The sequence below is a fragment of the Lepidothrix coronata genome, unplaced genomic scaffold, assembly GCF_001604755.1.
Source record: "Lepidothrix coronata isolate B3197 unplaced genomic scaffold, Lepidothrix_coronata-1.0 Scaffold73, whole genome shotgun sequence".
Taxonomy (NCBI): domain Eukaryota; kingdom Metazoa; phylum Chordata; class Aves; order Passeriformes; family Pipridae; genus Lepidothrix; species Lepidothrix coronata.
In genome coordinates this window covers 2,166,658-2,184,940 of record NW_016690253.1, presented here as the reverse complement: position 1 = coordinate 2,184,940, position 18,283 = coordinate 2,166,658, and the positions used below count along the sequence as shown (strand labels likewise).

Here is an 18,283-nt window from a genome sequence, read left to right as displayed (position 1 = left end):
GGACTCCTTCCCCAATACTTCTGCACCGTCCTGGACTCTTCTGCTCAATTCCTACACAGTCATTGGGGGTTTGTGCCAAGCAGATGTGGGCCTGGGGCAGGTCCAGTGACATTGCTCTTTGCTTTGGGATTGTTCCAGCTGCCCCACTGGGAGCTCTGGCTGCTGGGACTCATCCTGCCCTCGCTAGTTACCATCTCCAGGTGCCCCGCTGAGCCCCAGATCAGCACTTACCCTGTTGGACTCAATCATGCCAGTCCTGGCGTGGAACTTCACTGTTTTCAATCGTGCTCTCTCCTTCTTTTCCACCCTGATCAGAAGTTAAAGGGGAGAAAGAGCTGCTAGACCCATGCATGTGCCTTCCATGCTGCCCATATGGCTCCTCAAGCAGCCCCAGGCACCCTCAGGTGGTGGCCCCCTTGGCAAAGGGCAGCTCCTTTCCAGGGAAGGACAGATGTGGAACTGCCTGCCCAGAGTCTGGCCCAGGCCAGCGGCTGCAGGAGCAGGACAGGGGACAAGCAACCAGCCTTCCCAGAGGGATGGAGGACAGACGTGAGGCTGGCTGTGCAGACCTGAAGGCAAGGGCAGCCTCTGTGTGACTGCTCTCTGTGACTTCCCACCTGATGGGACCCGGCTCGCAGAGCTGGGCAGATTGACTGAGGACACAGGGAGCAGCCCACAGTCACTGCTCTGACTCTGCTCTCACTTGGAACCCCAGGCTGGCTAACATCAACTCTCCATCCCTGCAGGGACCACAGAGGGGGCTGAACACTCCCCTCCTCACCTGGAATCTCACCCAGCTTTGGAAAACACCTCCCTAGGGAGACCCGCACAAAGCCCCAGCTTGCAATCGAGGTGCCCTGCATGCTGCACAGCCACGGAGGGCAGTGCACTGCAGACCCCAGCCTGAGCAGAGCCCTCAGGGCTGCAGGGCTCACAGAGGTTGGGGGGCTCCAGGAGGCGCCATGTGTGACAGCTCCTGCTGACAGACACTCACCTCTTCTTGCTGGGGATGACCCCGATCTGCTCGCTCTCGCCGTGGGGTGTGACGAGCCTGGCTTGCCACCACTCATCATCGGAGGCGTTGATGACGTGCAGGATGTCCCCGTAGGAGAAGCTGAGCCCCTGGCTGGGCAGGCAACTGTCCCGGGTCCGGTCATAGTCAAACAGGGCTCTGTGGGGGAGCAGAGAGGAGTGATGCCTTCTCTGAGCACAGCGAGGCAGCAGCACTGCCAACCTCCTGGGGCACTGCCACCTTCACACCTCAGAGGATTTAAACCAAAACTCCATCCACCAAGGTGAGCAGTGTTGCCAGCCACCAGCACACCCCTCCGCTGGCAGGCTCAGCACACCTCCCTGAAGTGTGCAGTGCAAGAACAGTGCTGGGCCAAAACAGCTCGCTCCTGACCTCAGCTGCAGGAGGCACACGAACCACAGATGCACTGCAGGCGCCTGTGGTTAGAGAGCAGGTGAGGCTTACAGCAGCAGCCTGCAGGAGGGCTGCTCCCCACCGTCCCTCCGTGGCTGTGGTGTCAAGGAGCAGGATGGGGAACATCAGACCCCACTGCTGGTGGTTGCACAGGCAGAAACTATCAGACCACGATGGCTTTGAGCACACATTTTATGTTAGTCCAGAGCCTGTGAATTAGGAATGCATCTGAGGGTATATATATCTGCTTCCACAGCTGATTCTCTTCAGTCTCCTAAATACCTCCCCTGAGAATAGTTTATTTAGTTTAAAATTATCTTCAATATTAAACTAACCAGCTATAGAAAGCTGGAAAGCTGTTTTTTTCACTAGAAGAGCACTACTCTTCCTGCACACACTACTCGCACACATACCCATAAGCTGCTCTCAGTGGCTTCATGTGCAACTCATTTTACTATGTCAGATCTCAAACCACGTCTGCTTTGACACATCAACTGTGCAACAAACCAAACCAAGGGAAGAGTCACTAAAAATTGCCACTGCTGGCAGCACAACCCCTGTGTTTGCTTCTGGACACTGGCCCTGCTCGCCCCCTCAGCCCACTGTGAGCCCAGGCACTGCAAACGCTGGCTCACTGCTGGTTTAATCCTGGCACTAACAAGCCTTCCTCAAGCAGGAGAGACATCCTCTGCTCTGCTCATTACCATAAATCTACTGAGGAGACTGAAAGGGGTCTAAAAGCACACAGTAAATGGAAGGGCTGAGGGACCACGTGGCACATCCCCACGGAGCAGCAGAGCTGAGATGGCACTTCTGCCATGGGAGTGCTGGGCTATGAAACCTTTTGGGTCACTTGGGACTGGGTCTCAAATGGGGATGAGAAGAGGGGCTGCCTTGTGGCTTGGGGAGGGCTCTTTGGGACAAGCCCCAGTGTGTCCTATGCATCCAGATACATTCAGCCACTGGGTCAGTTCACCTTTCCCAGCTTGCTCAGGGCTGGGGCAGGTCTCGTACTTCGTCCCTCAGCACACTGGAGCCGGCAGCAAAGCACCAACGGGTGCTTTGGCTGGAGGTAAATAAGCCTTGCAGGCAGCTCCTGGCCAAAAGATAAGGCTGCATGTGGCTGGCAGGCTGCTGTGAGGCCTGTGCCGCTGGCCAAGGCCCCAGGGAACTGGTCAGGCCGGTTCCCAAACCCAGGGAAGCCCTGCCCACTCGTGCACCCTGCCCTGCAGAGCAGCGCTGGGCCCACGGCTCCTCCCGCAGCAGCCATCGACATCCCAGGACAGGCACAGCAGGACCTGTGCAAGGGCTGGACACCTGCAAAGCCAGCACATGAGGCATTTGCCTCCCCAAGGCATGATGCTCCTGCAGACCAGCCCCTGGCTGTGCTGGCACCCAGGACCCACCGTGTCTGGGTGCTCCCCAGGGCGCAGGGGCCAGACGGCAGCACAGTCGCTCCGCTCTGCCCCCAGGCCAGCTCACAGCACAAACAGCCAGGAGAGCAGATGGTTTGGCTGGAGGGGAGGGAAGCAGTGCCAAGGACTCCCATGGCTTCCTCCCGGTACCCAGGCACAATGCCTGCCTGACCTCCATCCCTACCCGGCACGGCCCCAGTGCTGGCAGACTTTGCCCTGCAGCAGTGCAGGCAGGTGACAGGCAGAATGTGAACCTGCCTTGTCCCTGCCCATGCTGCACGGCTGCAGCTCCAGCACCCCTGCATCGGCTCCAGCAGGCACTCAGGTGCCCAGCTCCAGCCTGTCCACAGCACTCAGGATGCAGTGCAGCTGCATGGGGCTGACTCAAGCAGTTGGGTAGCAAGTCCTGTAATTGATGTCCTGTCCACAGCACAGCAGTTCAGCTGGTTTCGGGTAAACTGTGCTTGAAACTACCCCGCCCAGAAGGGCTGGGGCAGCCTGGGCGCCCAGCAGTTCTTGCAAGCACATTTGCAGGGTGTGTGTCGACCAGAGCTGGAGCATGTTGTGAAGGGCCACACTGGGGGAAAGCTCTCCCCTGGGATACCCTCTCAGCAAGGCACTGCCCCGCTCCACTGGGCATGTGTGACGGGACACAGTGCTGTGGAGGCCTCCAAAGCCACACAGAGAGATGCACCAAGAGATAAGAGATGCTATGAGCAGCATGGAAGCAGAGAGCTCTCTGGTTCACAGGAATACTCTGATACATACAGCACCTTTCCAGGCAGGGAACAGGCTCAACTCAAGCTGGACTGGCCTAAACCTCCTCCACACATGAGGGTGTCCACAGGACAGCAGGGAAATAAGGGCAGGACTAGCAAGATGATGTTTATTCAACATAGTGCCCACTTGTCACACACCCCAGGAAGCCTGGAGATACTAAATCAAGCAAGCTGCCTGCACAGACTTGTGGGAAGGTGTGAATTGCAGGAACCCAGAGCTGCAGCTCTCCCCTCCTGCCAGGCCAGGCTTGCATCATGTCCACCATGCCTGAAGACCCCTCCACAGAGCAGCCGTGCAGTGGGAGACGCAGGCTGAGGCTCGTGCAGCCTCAGCCCTTGCCATCCTTCTCACAGGGAAGAAGCATGCCCTGCTCCTGCCAGGCCCACCTGCAACAGGCTGTGCAGGGTGAGGATTTACAGGATTATTTTAATTACCAAGTTAAAATTACTCATTAGCTGTCACCCCACTGGCACTGTGGCAGGCATGAGGTGCCAGGAGGCAGGCAGCAAGCAGGGGCTGTCCTGGCTGCACAGGACTCACAGCAGGTATTGCTGCATGGCTGTTTAACCCTTGCCTGCCCCATGCCTGGCTCCAGACCAGAAGTGCAGCGAGGGCTCAGAGCAATAATCCTCCTAAGAGCTCATCTCCCATCCAGCCAGATCCTGCCACAGGAATGGCAGAAGGAGACATGGAGAAGCCTGTCTCCCTGTTAGCTGGGAGTGGTTCGAGCAGAGCACCCTGAAAGATGCCATGAGCTGCCTGGGGCAGAAGCAAGGCCGGGTGCCCATTATTTCCCGGCTCTCCAGTGGTCCTCAGCAGCCACCAGCATGGCCAGCAGCCACCCCAGGCTCTGTAGAGACACCACTGCTTTCCAAAATGGAGCAGCCCTTGGAAGAGACACTCAAGTGCAGAGCACCTAGCCTTGGCAACCCAGTGCAAAAGCACCGCCCTCCCTGCTGCACCCTCCGGATTTCGTGGTGCTTCTACAGCACTTGCTCCCCTGGCCTCTGAAACACTGTCCTCAGAGGTGCTGCAGAGCCCAGGCTGAGCCAACCCTCCCTGCACCCCATCCTGTGGGGATATACCATCCCATCTGCCTCCCACTGCGGGGAGCAAGGGAATGGAGGGTGCTGAGCCTTACCTGACATAGAGGGATCTCTTCTCGCTTGTCCGGAGCGAGCCAGAGCCGGAGCTCATGCTGCTGTTCATCATCTGCTCCCTCAGGTCGTGGATCTTGGACTCAAAGCGGCTGTACTCTGTGGGGAAAGGGCTGGTCAGTGCAGGCAGAGCTGCCCCCACCCCGAGTGCCAAGAGAGGCCTGTCCATGAGGCATCTTGCCCATGAGCCTGACTGTCCCTGCACACGAGGGAGGGCAAAGCTAAAGAGGTTACAGCACTCTGCAGGCATCCAAGCAGGGCATCTGGAACAGGCAGGGTACCAGCTGCTCCCAACCCACCCCAGACAGGCAGCTCGGGCAAGGGCTGCCAGACCTCCACGCTCCATGAGGGAACGGCTCGGCAGGGCTCAGCAAGCTGATGACCTACAGAGCAGTTCAAAACACGCAGAGAGAGTGAGAACCCCTCCAGGAGACCATCACCCACCAGCTGGAGCAGCAAAGCACGACCGCAGAAACTGGGGGGGTCCCCACCTACTGCTCTTTTGGCAGCAAAGCCCCTCTCCCCAGCAGGCAGGGGAGGCAAAACACAGCCCCTGCCCTTGGAAGGGGAGCAGGGAAGAGGAATTCACCTTTTGCTCCTACATCCCCACGGAAGAGACTTGCAGGAAGAGCTGGGGGACCCTCCAGAAGCTGCTGGCACCTCCCTGCCAGGAGGCTGGGCAGGAGCAGCCGCCACCCCAGCACCCGCCCCGCGCCAGCCCGACCTTCAGCCGGGTGTAAAGGTCGGGCAGACACACAGAGGGTGGAGGCACCGGCCTCCCTACCCAGGGCCAGCCCAGGAAAATTTGCCAGGTGAAAAACACCAGGCAAGTTGCTGGCAATGCCACAGCTCACCCCATCAGATGTCCCCTCATACCCTTGATTTTGTCCCCTGGGCATAACCTGCAGTTATAGGTGAGAGAGGACTAGCCTTATCTCTGCTGTAAGACTTGCCTAGAAAGCCTCAAAGACCACAACCCAGCAGTTTAGAGGTGGTTTGGGTTTTAATTTTGTGGAGGGGAACGCAGCAGCTCAGCTGTGGAGGCAAGTGCTCGCTGCAGAGCAGAGCCTCAGCTGAGCTGCATCACACGGGGGGAGCAGCAACACTGCTAAGAAATGCTCCAAGGGCTGTGTTTGGGAACCAGCCCCTCTCCCGTGGACTCTTGGTGCAGACAAATGTAGGGTTGGGGTTATGGGATGATGCAGCTGCAGTTTGGCATTTCCTGACTCTCCAATCGGACACGCCTGGGCATCCCTGTCCTGCACCAAAGATGCATTTTTACTTAAAGACTGGAAAAAAAAAAAGAAAGGCAAGACACACAAAAACTGCCACGTGGCACACAGAAACTCCCCATGAAGCCCCTTCCTCTGCTATGCAACATCCAAAGGTGCTGCAACACCAGGCAGGGACAGCTTCTTAATGTGGAGATCACCAGACCTCAACTGTCCCACACCAAAGGGCACCCACTGCCCCACCTGCCTTTCTGCCAGCAGAGGAAAACACAGAAGCAACAAGGCTTATTAAGAAAATTGAATTCTGACACCAAAGCAGCATCAGGGTTTTATGGAGCTCCCAGCAGAGGGAAGTGATCTTCATCCCACTCCACACCTCTCGCCCTGCACAGCTCATTCTGCCCCAGGATGCTCAAAAGCTCCTATATCCCAGAAGAGCATCCATCAGGAGTGGGTACAGCTGCTTCATAAAGCCTCTTTGGTACAGAAAGGCTATTTCCCCCAGAAAGCACCACTACAACCCCTGCCCCCAGCTGAGTCATCCCAAATCCTGCTGGGGGCACAGATTTTCTGCACACCCCACATGTAAGGGACCACTGCTCCCACTACACAGTCTCACATCCCTCCTGTGACACTCTTTTCTATGGGAAGCCTGGTGTGGAAGATGTAGGATTGGGCAGAAAACACAGGGCAAATGGAGGCGCCAGCATCAGGGTGGGGGTGTCAGGAGGGCAGCCTTGGGGTGTAATTGCCCTGCCAGCTACTGCCTATGCACTCCCTGCATGCAGCCTAAGGGCAGAGCATTCAAACACCCCCACCTTGGCTGGGGCATTACATGGAAAGGGACTTTCAAAATTTTGCTGGAGTGGCCATGCTCCTTGGGTGGGAAAAGCCCATTGGCATGACAAGAAGCACAAACCAGGCTGGTTGTGGCAAACTGAAGAAGGACACAGGGGCTGCTCTGGCTTTATCCTCTGGTAAGTGAATACAGTCCTGCCCTAGGAAGGGTCTCCCCAAGGAGACACCAACTCACACTTACCCCGACTGTGGGAGGGCACAGAATGGAGGAGCAGCAGCCCCAAAGCAAACCCACCACCTCCCTCCCAGAGCACAGGAGGCAAGGTTACCCCAGGATAGGGCACAGGATGCTCCCAGCTGCCACCAGCACCCTCTTCATGGCATGCTAGAATAGTCTCTGAGACAACTACCAGGAGAACACCCCCAGCCAGCACTGCTCCTGCCTTTGCTTCCCAGCTTTCAGCCACTTCACCTCTGCACACTGGAAGATCTGTGCAGCTGAAACCCTACCAGGAAGCTTGCCCATGGCTCAGCAGGGAGGCAAGCCATGGCTGATCCTCACGGGATTGGGTGTTCAACAGGTTCAGGACACGCTTATCAAGACTGAAAAGTATGTAACAGGGGACCTGGCACCTCCTATCGTGAGTGCCATCAAGGAGGAGGACGCAGTGCCGGGATGTTTGCTCTCCTCACTCAGCAGCTCGATAAAAACACCACTCTACCCTCCCACTGCTCTGCTCTTCCTGGGGTGTGGGTGCCCCTGGAGCTGGGACTGATTCTGCCCCATGGGGTGAGCTCGGTGCTGGGAGCAGAACACAACCCTGCACCCCGAGTGCAGACTGTAGACCTTTATCAGAGATCACTCGCCTGCCCCAAGGACCCCCAGAACCAGCACATGTGTGTGACACACCTGCAAACGTGCCCAGCACAGCCAACAAAGCAGTGGGGCTCCAGCTGATTTCTGGGCACCAGGAGACAGCACAAAGGAGAAGGTGCTGGTAGAGAGGGGAGCTGCGTTGGAAAGAAACGCCTGAGCATGCAGAAAGCCCTGCATACACACGTGCCCTGCTCTCTCTAGTATCCAAACCCTCTTACCCACGCCCGGGCAGGCTCTGCTGGGCAATCAGCAGAACCCAGAGATGCTCAGCCACAGGCTTCAGCCCAGCCACCTGCAAAAATTACCCACAGCTTCAGTCTGGCATTTTAGTGCTGGGTTAAAGTACAGACACCTCCCTCCACAGGCCCAGGCGAGCAGAAGGGAGCACAGCCCTTCTGGGAAAAGCTTGGAAGCTTTCAGAAGTCATTGCACAGCCCTGGCACTTCCCTTTGAGCAGCCAGCTCAGAGAAACGCCATCACGTGAGTTTTAGTATTTCCAGGTGAGGAATATCAAGGCTTTGTTGCAGGAAGAGGAATTGCCAAACCCAAGTGCTGGCAATAGCAGCAGGCAAAGGTCAGCAGGAGAAGTGCTCAGAGGGAAGGGACCTCACAAAAACTCAAAAGAACCATCACTCCTCCTCCTCCTCCTCCTCAGTGGCATGCAGCAGGGGTCGAAGGCACTGCACCAGGTGCACAGAAGAAAGGCAGGACAGCAGCTCCTCCTTCTAGCCTTCCTTGGTTTGGTCTTTGCTTCTTTTCCCTACTAGTGCCTGGCAGGACACCACAGGGAGGGCCCCTTGCCCCCTGAGACCTGCACAAGGTCAGACACAGAGCACATGTGCTCTCATCCAGCAGCCTAAGAGAAGCTCTACCCATGCTCAGGTGTAGGAGACTGGTGCCATCCTCTGCCCCTGCTAACAGGGAGAAACTTCTCAAATCTCCTTTCCACCAGCATCTCCTCCTTTGGACATCCTACAATCCAGCCCTCCTGCTCTTCCCACAGCTGTGACGAACACGGAAAAGGCAAACATTTGGGACCACACGTCCCCTTGAGGAGGCTCAGCCTCACGCACACCCAGGAGACCCTTCTCCATGGCTCCCAGGCCTTCAAGCCTCTGGAGCACCGAGAGCAACTTCCAAAATACAACAGCCTGTATTCCACAGCACCAACGCTGCCTTCTGGGATGGCTGCAGCCTGGGTGCTGGGTGCTGCTGCCCACACATGCCAGGAGCCATCCCAGACCCAGAAAGCCACCAGCTACACAGCATTGACATTTCCTCCTCGGTCTAAAGGGGTTTGAAAACATTTTGTCCTGTTTGACATTTAAAAACCACTCTTGGTTGGTGTCTTTGCCAAATCTCAAGTGGCAAAGGGAGCCAGAAATACAAGAACATTAAGTGCTTCCTGGAAAGAAAGAAAGAAAGAAGGAAAGAAAAAAAAAAAGAGCTAAAACAAACAAACCCCACACCCACAGCACAGCCCTGAGCAGCACTAATGACTCCACGCCCCAGTGGCCTCTGCCACGGGACAGAGGAGGAACAGCAGGGACAGGGATCAGCAGGACGTTGCCCAGCGATGCCTCCCAGGAGGCACAAGACAAAGGGGTGGCACGCTGGCCTCCTTGGAGAGGACCAGAACCGCTGGTGGAGGAAGCCAGTGAGGCTCAGGAGAGACACCTTTTCCAAGGGACGGGAATGGTGCATCCCGGCACATGCACGGTGCCGGTCGGGACACGGCACAGCCCCGGGAGCATCCCCTGGCCCCTCGCTGGCTGGGGGAGGATCCTCCCAGCGCTCCCCCTCCCAGCCAATGGGCCACTCTCCAGCGCTGCCGTCCAGGGAGGGTTCGGGCTGCCAGCTCCTCCCTTCCCGCTGCCACCGCTGCCCCCCGCGGGACCACCCGCCCCGCGCCGCCGCTGGAACCAGAGCCCGGCGCTCACCGCAGGCTCGCAGGTGCGATGCTCGGAGGTGGGGGCGAACCCCGACCCAGCCTCGCCCGCACGGCGGGTCGCCCTCAGCACGAGGGACCCCCAGGGCACCCCCCCGGCCGCGTCTGCCCCAGCCAGGCCCGCGGGACCCCACGGCGCCGGGCCTCGCGGCGACGCCCTCGGGCACGCAGAGCTCTCCCTCCTCCCCCGCAGAGAAGCCCGTCCCGCCGAGCCCGGTGGCGGCGGCGGTGCCGGGGGGCGGCCCGGCCCGGGTGCCGCGGGTAGCGCTCACCTGCCGGCGGGGGGCGGCGGCCGCGGCCCCGCTCCCGCCCGGCCCTCACACAAAGCCGCGCAGGCACGGCCGGCGGGACGCCGCGGCCACGCCCCCTCCCGCCGCGCCGGCCAATGGGCGCCCGCCCCGCCCCCGGGCCCCGCCCCGCGCCAATCGGCGCCTCGCCCCCCGGCCCCCGCCCCGGCCCCCCGGCCCGCGCGCCAGCGGCCGCCACGCCCCCTGATCTGCATGCCCCGCCCCTTCATCTGCACACCCCGCCCGCCCCGCCCCGCCCCGCTCCGGTCTCGGTTCCCGGTTCCCGGTTTCCCCGTGGCGGTACCTTCGGGCCGGTACTGCGCGATGATGGTCACCGTCTGCCCCGCCCGCTTCAGCGCCGCTGCCGCCTGCTCGTGGGTGGCGTTGCGGAGGTTCACGCCGTTCACCTGCGGGGAACAGAGCGGCTCCGCTGGACGGGACCGGACCGGCGGGGTGTGCCCTGTGTCTCGCTGCCCCGCTCCTGTACCGGTAGCCATGGTACCCACACTCTCAGTGCCTCATCACCCTGCCACCGTGCCCCACTACTGGCACTTCCAGTACCGGCATCTCTATACCGACATCCCCGGTACCTGCCCCCGGCCCTCCCGGCTATCGGGGCTGCCCCCCACCGCAGCCATGTCCACACCCGCACTGGGGGTGCATCCCATCGAGCTGCGTCTTGCTGGGGTGGCAGGAGACAGGTGTCCTCCCGGGGCTGGGGGAGGCCATGGAGGGGCAGTGGGTGCCCCACCTACTCACCGAGAGGATGCGGTCTCCCCTCCGCAGCTCCCCGCTGAGGTCAGCAGGGCCTCCAGCCAGGATGAAGGACACAAAGATCCCCTCACCGTCTTCCCCTCCAACAATGTTGAAGCCCAGGCCAGTGGAGCCTTTGTGCAGGATGATTTTCCGCGGCTCCCTGAAAGGACAGATAAGGGACAGGGAGACATCAGAGTGAGAAGCAGCAAAGCTGGTGACAGGCTTGTCTGTGTCCGGGCTTCCCAGCACATGGGTGGGGCTGGAGTCTTCTTCAGCCCCTCCGGCCAGGCTGAAGCATCACTGCCATCACTTGGGCAGATGGGGAAAGGTTTTGGTGCTTTAATGGATGCAGGTGTCAGGATTTACCTCCAGGAACATGTGCCAGCACCCCAGGAAAAGTCTCCCACCATCCTTCCCTGTGGGGGAGTCCTGATGGGCTGAATTATCACTTAGCTCCAGGCAATCATCTCATAAGGAGCAAGAGGAGCAGGAAATGGATAGACAGAAGTGCAGGATGCCTTGTGAGGTCTTGATGAGCTCCTGCCCTGCCCAGACCCTGGAGTGAGCACAGCTCAACTCTCCCAACTCCCCCAGCTGCTCCTCTCTGTCCCTGTGCTTCCCACTAGGCACAGCATTCCGGTCCCCTGTCTCGGGTCACACTTGCTCCTGTGGCCTCGCTGCTGCCTGGAGGGGGACAGAGCTGGCTGTCCCCTGTAGGACATGGATGATGAGGCATTGATAGTGAACACTGAGGTGTGGCAGGCTCTGCTGGCAGCACTGCCTGGAAGCATGAGGGGCAGGAACGTTCAGAATGCTCTGTGCAATGACTGCCCCGCAATGCCTGTCTCTGCCTCCCAACAGCTGCTGGGCCAGTGGCTTCCCCACCCATACACAGGGTTTTTTCTGGAAGTGCTGAAAGGACAAAGCCTTTGCTCTACTAGTCCCTGCAGGCTTAACTCCTTCCTGCCCCTGCAGGCGTTGGCAGCACAGTCATGACTCGGGGGAGCACCAGGCTCCCCGTGCCTGCAGCTCCACATGCACTGCACCAGTGCAGCCCCTTGCCTTCAAATGCAGAGGCACGGCAGAGTCCTAACTCCAGCTGTGCGTTTTGGATGGGACAGAGGCTGAATCTGCCTTGGGACTTTCAGAAAATACTCTTTATCTTTATGGCCTTTGGATGCATTTGAGGTCTGAGCCAAGCAGGGCTCAGGACTCAGCTGGACCATAGCAAGGGCCTGGGATGCACCAGAATCAGGAGAAGACCAGGGAAACACCATGGAAATGCCATTGGGGTCAAAAGATGTTCAACACCACATCCTCAAAAAGCCAGCAATGCTTGGCTCAGGGTCAGTTGGAAGGGGTCAGGGAGGGCTGCAGCTATCAATCCCTCTGCAGCAAAGCTGTCCCTAGGGCTAGAGTTCTTCCAGGGCAAGAACTAGGTCAGATTTCTGGGTCTTCAAACCCTGCTTCCAACCAGGAGATGAACCTGCTCTGCCCTTTGGGTTTTGCTGCTGCCCAAGCAATGTGCAGGAACCACCATCCGAATTCAGTCTGAGGGGAAGCACGTCCAGCACCCATGAGGACTAGACACTTTGATGGAAGGTAGAGAGATACAGGAATGAACAGAGGAAATGAAGCCTCAGACAGGTACCTCACAGCCAACAGACCCTCAGTGATGAAGGTGTGACACCTGTGGGGTCAGTGATGCACAAGAGGCTTTCAGCACTGTCCAGGGGTGGATGAGGAAGGTGCTGAGCACACCGCAGGTTGTGAATCTATTGGGGAGCAGGGGGCTGTGGCTGGGCACGGTGGCCCAGTGGTGCCAGCCCATCTGCAGTGTGGCCCTCCACAAGGCAGCACCATCCTCTAGTGGCCACCGGCACGTGCTGCACCGGGGCCACTGCCGAGCCACCACTGTGCCATTGCCACTGCCAAGCCACAGGGAGCCACCACTGTGCCACTGCCAAACCATCACTGTGCCATTGTCACTGCCAAGCCACTGCTGAGCCACTGCATAGACATCACTGTGCCATTGCCACTGGCTGTGTCCAGCCTAGGCTGGGCTGTTCTTTCCACTCTCTAACCTACAAATAAGAATGCTGGCACATGTAAGAAGGGACATCCTGATGGGATCAGTGTCCCTGGTGTGTTTTCCAAGTGCTGGGACTCAGTGCTTCTCTAGTGCAATGTAATGGCAGAAAGCACTGCCCCTGCCTGTGGCATCATCCCCTAGTGCCCTGACAGCACAGGAGTTGCTACACCTGGTGAGGATGCAGCACCAGAAACAGGCTGTAGAACTGGCATCATTGGTGCCAAGACCATGTGGGAGAGATGGTGTGTGGAAGCCAGTGCTGCACAGGTCATGGCGTGCAGAGGCACCCAGCTGTGGCTGAGCACCAAGAAAAGAGAAATCCCTGTGCCAAAGATGAGTGCAGCCATTCTCCAGGAGGACAGCAGACCTGACAGCAGATGGAAAGTCAGTGTCCCACTCCAGCATCCACCACTGACGTGCAGAATGGGAGAATCCCAGCCGAAGCTATCTTCCACTGTGAACACAACCCCAAAACCAGCCTGAGACCTTGTTCCAGATGTAGAGCCAGACCTAAGCCTAACTCGAGTGTTGGTCCTTAGAATACAGCCTAAGCCTACAGTCCTGGCCCTGGGGATACCAAATCCAGAGCAGGCTCAACACTGGCCCCGAGGCTGTGGCAAGCAGAGCGAAAGCTGTAAGCCTAGGCAAGCAGAGCAGGACCTGCCAGATCTCGCTCTCTTATTCTCAGCTTGAGGCTTTGAAGAAATTTTGTACCACATTCAGGCTCAGAGCAATGTCTTTGTGCTCCTCTTTATTTCCTAGGTTCTGGAAACAAACCTGCATAAATGATTCTAGTGGGGAAAAGGGGGCTGTGGCAGGGCTGGGCAGGGGGCTGGCAAGCCCGGGGCTGGCAGCTGTTGAAATGGTACCTGTGTGCAGGTGGTTTGGGATGTCAGTCTCAAGGAGTGTGGGAGGAGGAGCCCCATTTGTTTGCAAGGCTATGCTCCCCCCAGCCCTTCATCCCCAGCACAGCTCCACTTAGGGACATCCTGGGAGCCTGTGGCACTGCTGGCAGAGGACACCTTGTATTCCAGGTATTGTAAAACAAGCAGGAGAACTAAGCAGAAATGCAGATGGGATAAAGCTTGTGAAAGAGCAGGAGGGGGAATGGAGAGGGAGTGGATGCAGCGAGCCAGGGATTGACACAGCAGGTGGGTGAGCACAGAGCACATTATGGGGGCCTAAAGCTTTGCACCATGCACCTACAGGCTTTTGGCTGAGGCTCTGCACTGGCAGTGGGGATGAGGTCAAGCCACCACAGAGGGAAAGAGAGGAAAGGAGAATCATCAGGGCTTAGGGGATTCTCATGCCTAGTACTCACCTGGTGAAGTCATCATCTCCAATCATGTGCCGAGGAATAGGCGAGTATCGGGACGGAGTCACCTGGGTTGGGACGGGATAGGCAGGCTTGCTCTCAACGCTGCCCAGGTAGCCCAGACTGGAGTTATGGCTTATGTGGTTGTCAGCCAAGGCTGAGAAGGCTGCAGGGGAGCAGAAGGTCATCAGGAGCAGAAATCCATGCACAACGAGGACATGCAGACCAGCCCAGCATTTCTTGCCCCCCAGCACACTCCATGTCCCCCAGCCCCCGTGCCCAGCCCAGTGCGTACGTACTGCTGGCGTAGTCGGGGGGCGCGTACATGTCGTTGAGGTGGATGTTGCCGGGCTTGGCCACTTTCAGGTACACCATGTCAGAGGTGTTCTTCAGGGCAGCCACTGCCTCCTCGTGCCGCACATCCTGCAGGTTTGTGTTATTCACCTGCCGGAGGGAAAGGGCTGGGTGAGATGGATGAGTGGGAGGGCAGGGACCAGTGCAGTCCTGCGGGAGGGGAGCAGTTTTCCACAGGGTAGGTGCTGCAGTATCTCCAAAGACAGGGTCCCATCTCCTTGGGTTTGGCCCCCCTGCCTGCAGCCAGTATTGCTCCTGCCCCTCCCACAGCACCATCCCAGTGGGGACCTCAAGGAAGGGGCATGAGGCTGCTGACAGGAGGGGTGTTGGAGCTCAGGATCAGCACTGCAGCATGGTGAAGCCTGCCCAGCTTCACCTCACGGCTGGCTGTGGCCACAGGGCTTACCGCAAGCAGCCGGTCCCCGATCTGCAGGCGCCCGTCCTTTTGGGCAGCACCTCCCTCGATGATCTTGGTGATGTAGATGCTGTTGTCGCCAGGGATGTGCTGGTTCCCAATGCCCCCTGCAATGCTGAACCCCAGGCCTGAGGAGGAGTGAGAAGGAAGATGAGGGACACACAGATGGACAGAATCCCAGGCTGGCACACGGCCCCTCTGCCTCGCTGGACTTCTCACCCTGTCCCAAACTCAGCAGGCAATGGGCCACCCTGCAGCTGCCTGGAGCCAGCCCAGCCACCACTCACTGCACTGTGAGTCTTTCCCATACCCTGTGCCCCACAGCATCCCACACTGCTGGGCCACCCCGCAGCATCCTGCACTGCGGCAGTGCCACCTTGCATCCCACATGCCCCACGATGCTGCCCTGCATCTCCTGGCATCTCACACCGAGGGGTCACCCCATACCCTCCTGGGAGGCACCCCAGTCAAGCGAGCAGAGTGAGGGGCTCACCTTTGGGGCCCTTCATCAGGTTAACCTCCATGATGGTCTCTGGCGGGGGCTGCCGGCGCCGCACCACGAGCCGCACCACGGGGCCCGCTTCCTTCAGGGCCTCCACAGCTTTGCTGTGCACAACCTCGGAGACGTCCACGTCGTTCACCCGCAGCACGCAGTCATTCACCCTGGGGGCACAGCGTGGCCCTGAGCTTCCTGGGGAACCACCAGCCCGTGCCACCCTCCTCTGGTTACATCTGCCACCCTCCTCCAGATGCACAAAGGAAAGCTGCTCAAGCTGGCCAGATCCTGCCCTGCTGGGGTGAGAGCATGGTCCCTCCCAAAGCAGGAGGCAGTGGGGCTGGTCCTTATGGTGCAACCCTGGTGGAGGTGGGATATGAGAGGAAAGACTGGATCCTGCCCTGGGCTGTGGCTGGAAGGATGGGAGCAGGAACCTCGCACAGGGAGGGGAGGAGAGGTGGCTACAGATAGGAGGCTGGTGGCCAGGACCGAGGGGCATCCCTGTACTGAGAGGATCTAGCTGTGGGAAGAGACATGGGGGGGCCAGGGCCCATGGCAGGGAAGGGGACTAGAGGGTCTGGGCTGAGATCCTGGGTGACACTCTGATGGAGCTGCTCCCCCAGCCCTGTACTCACCCTAGACGGCCATCCATGGCTGCCGCTCCCCCGGGGATGATCTTGGTGATGAAGATACCCGGGTCATCCGGAACATGGGGGTTGTCGATTCCTCCCGCTATGCTGAAGCCGAGCCCGGAGTTACCCTGCGGGAAATCAAACGCCGCGTCTTTCCCCCATGGGCAACCACTTGCTGCCGGCCCTCCCGGAATGGTTCCCCTCAGCTGCGGGACTGTCTGGGGCGCGGGAGCCCCGAGAGCATCCGTCCCACCCCAGGGTGGCTGGCCCAGGGGGCAGAGGGATGCGCGGCTGGAGGAGAGGCCAGCGTTCATCAGCCGAGCGCTCGGCGCAGCGTGGAGCGCTGAACAGATGGAGTGGGAGAGTGGGAGCCGCCGAGGACCTCCCTCACCACCGCGTCTCCACGGAGAGACTCTGAGGCAGGCGGGGAGCTGGGGAAAGAGGAGGTGGTCCTTGGCGGAGAAAACCTCCCCTTGCTGGCTGCTCCCCAGGAGGAGACACCGACGCCGCAGCCACACGGACCAGCGGGGATTGTGCCAGTCACCAGCATCCCACCCCTGCCTCCCTACACCCCTGGGATGTAGCCCTGGCACAGAGCCAAGCTGGGGGACCAGTGATGCTGGTGCCAAAATTTGCAGGATTGGGTGGAGGTGGCTATCAGGATGGAGTGGGGTCTCCAGTTACGCCTCCTCTTCCTCACACACATGCTTGGAGCATCACTTGAGCTTCTCCTGCTGAAGTATGCCTGGGGGGAATGCAGAGGCCACAGCTCATCTCCAACCCATTCCTGCAACATCTCAGGACTGAGTGGCTGTGGCCCTTTGCCGCCTCTCCCACTTGCAGGATCCTCATTAGTGACACACAGGCATTGCTTCCAGATCCATGCTTGATGCGAGTGGACAATTCCTGCTTTTTTTGCTCTGCCTTGAAAATCAGATGGCTCCGTAGTCTTGTTTTCTCATGCAGAAGAGCTAACACTTAGTCACATACTATCATGCACAAGTGGGCTCAGGCCAAGCACGCCCCTGGCTGCCCACAGCCTCAGTGCTTGGTGTTAGATGATGGGGTGCTCTGCCCTTCCAGGGGAGCTGTNAAGTGGACAATTCCTGCTTTTTTTGCTCTGCCTTGAAAATCAGATGGCTCCGTAGTCTTGTTTTCTCATGCAGAAGAGCTAACACTTAGTCACATCTTCTCATACACAAGTGGGCTCAGGCCAAGCACGCCCCTGGCTGCCCACAGCCTCAGTGCTTGGTGTTAGATGATGGGGTGCTCTGCCCTTCCAGGGGAGCTGTGGCCAGGAGGGCCACACTGGAGCTCAGGCTCCCTGGGATCACTTAGCACCAACAGCCAGCTGGGGCTTGCACTTCTCCCCAGCAATCTGGGCCCAGCATCAGCTCCTGCAGTGATGCAGAAGTCTCTGCTCTCACAGTATGACACTCATGACACAGCACCAGGAGCCACCAATGCCTCTCACTGTGCAATGCTCCTGGATACTTTCCCGCCAGCTGGAATTTGGCTGGCATGTGACAAGGAGGCACTCAACAGTAAAGGGTCTGGGGCCGCTCTCTTTTCTCTAAGATAGATTCTGGTTACCCTATATGCAACTCAAAAAAGCTCCTTATTGTCACAGAGACCCAGCCTGGGCACAGCAAGGCAGGTGAGACTGCAAAATGATCTCATTTGTTGTGCCTGTCCTTTGTTAGCTACAACACCTGGAAATCATCTGGGAGGTGTTCATTTTTATTTTGATAAACCTCAAAATGCAGTTCAAGGGATTTCTTAGCTTGCATCAGGGTTGATGCAGACACAGGGGTAGTTCCTGTTGAGGACACATGTATGGTGGGTAAACCCAAAGCCATGTCCCTGTGCAGATGGTGTTTCCTCAATTATTGCCCCCAAAATGCTGCTGCATTTACCCTTGTATTTACAACAAAGACAAGGATTAATAACAGTCACAGACCAGCAATTTTGACTGAGGTCAACTCTGGAAGCCAAACTTCCCAGCAAGGGGACAGCCTCACCTGCAGGCACCAGGGTGCTTCTCTTGCATTAAGAAAGGATTGTTGGATCCCACTGGGGATAAACTGAAGGGAAAGGACCTGAGTATGGTCCATGCTGATCCTGGCTGCTAATCACTGAAATTTTCTCATGCTGTTGGAGAGGGAATTGCTGCCCAGGGCTGTAAAACGAGGGCATCAATAAGTGTGGGGCATCAATGGGGGCCTCTCTGTGTGGTCCTGCCAGCTCTCCCCATGTTCCCTCAGCCCCGAGGACAGAGGATGCTCTGAAGAATCCCTGAAAAC

General features: G+C 58.4%; 1 protein-coding gene across 10 annotated transcripts in view; it reads right to left on the bottom strand.

The window, feature by feature from the left end:
• Nucleotides 1–18,283, bottom strand: part of DLG3 (discs large MAGUK scaffold protein 3) — a 76,669-nt gene that overhangs the window by 10,081 nt on the left and 48,305 nt on the right. For 8 of the 10 annotated variants that reach the window (XM_017819264.1, XM_017819265.1, XM_017819266.1 and 5 more), the window contains 10 exons: nucleotides 15,984–16,108; nucleotides 15,346–15,515; nucleotides 14,844–14,980; nucleotides 14,383–14,527; nucleotides 14,090–14,249; nucleotides 10,680–10,836; nucleotides 10,225–10,327; nucleotides 4,763–4,877; nucleotides 995–1,171; nucleotides 232–307 (listed from right to left, as the gene is read on the bottom strand). In XM_017819264.1, coding sequence (XP_017674753.1) covers nucleotides 232–307; nucleotides 995–1,171; nucleotides 4,763–4,877; nucleotides 10,225–10,327; nucleotides 10,680–10,836; nucleotides 14,090–14,249; nucleotides 14,383–14,527; nucleotides 14,844–14,980; nucleotides 15,346–15,515; nucleotides 15,984–16,108 — 1,365 coding nt within the window. Of the gene's footprint in view, nucleotides 1–231; nucleotides 308–994; nucleotides 1,172–4,762; nucleotides 4,878–5,367; nucleotides 5,501–9,905; nucleotides 9,956–10,224; nucleotides 10,328–10,679; nucleotides 10,837–14,089; nucleotides 14,250–14,382; nucleotides 14,528–14,843; nucleotides 14,981–15,345; nucleotides 15,516–15,983; nucleotides 16,109–18,283 lie in introns of those variants that run through there. The other 2 variants (XM_017819274.1, XM_017819273.1) reach the window with 2 other exon arrangements.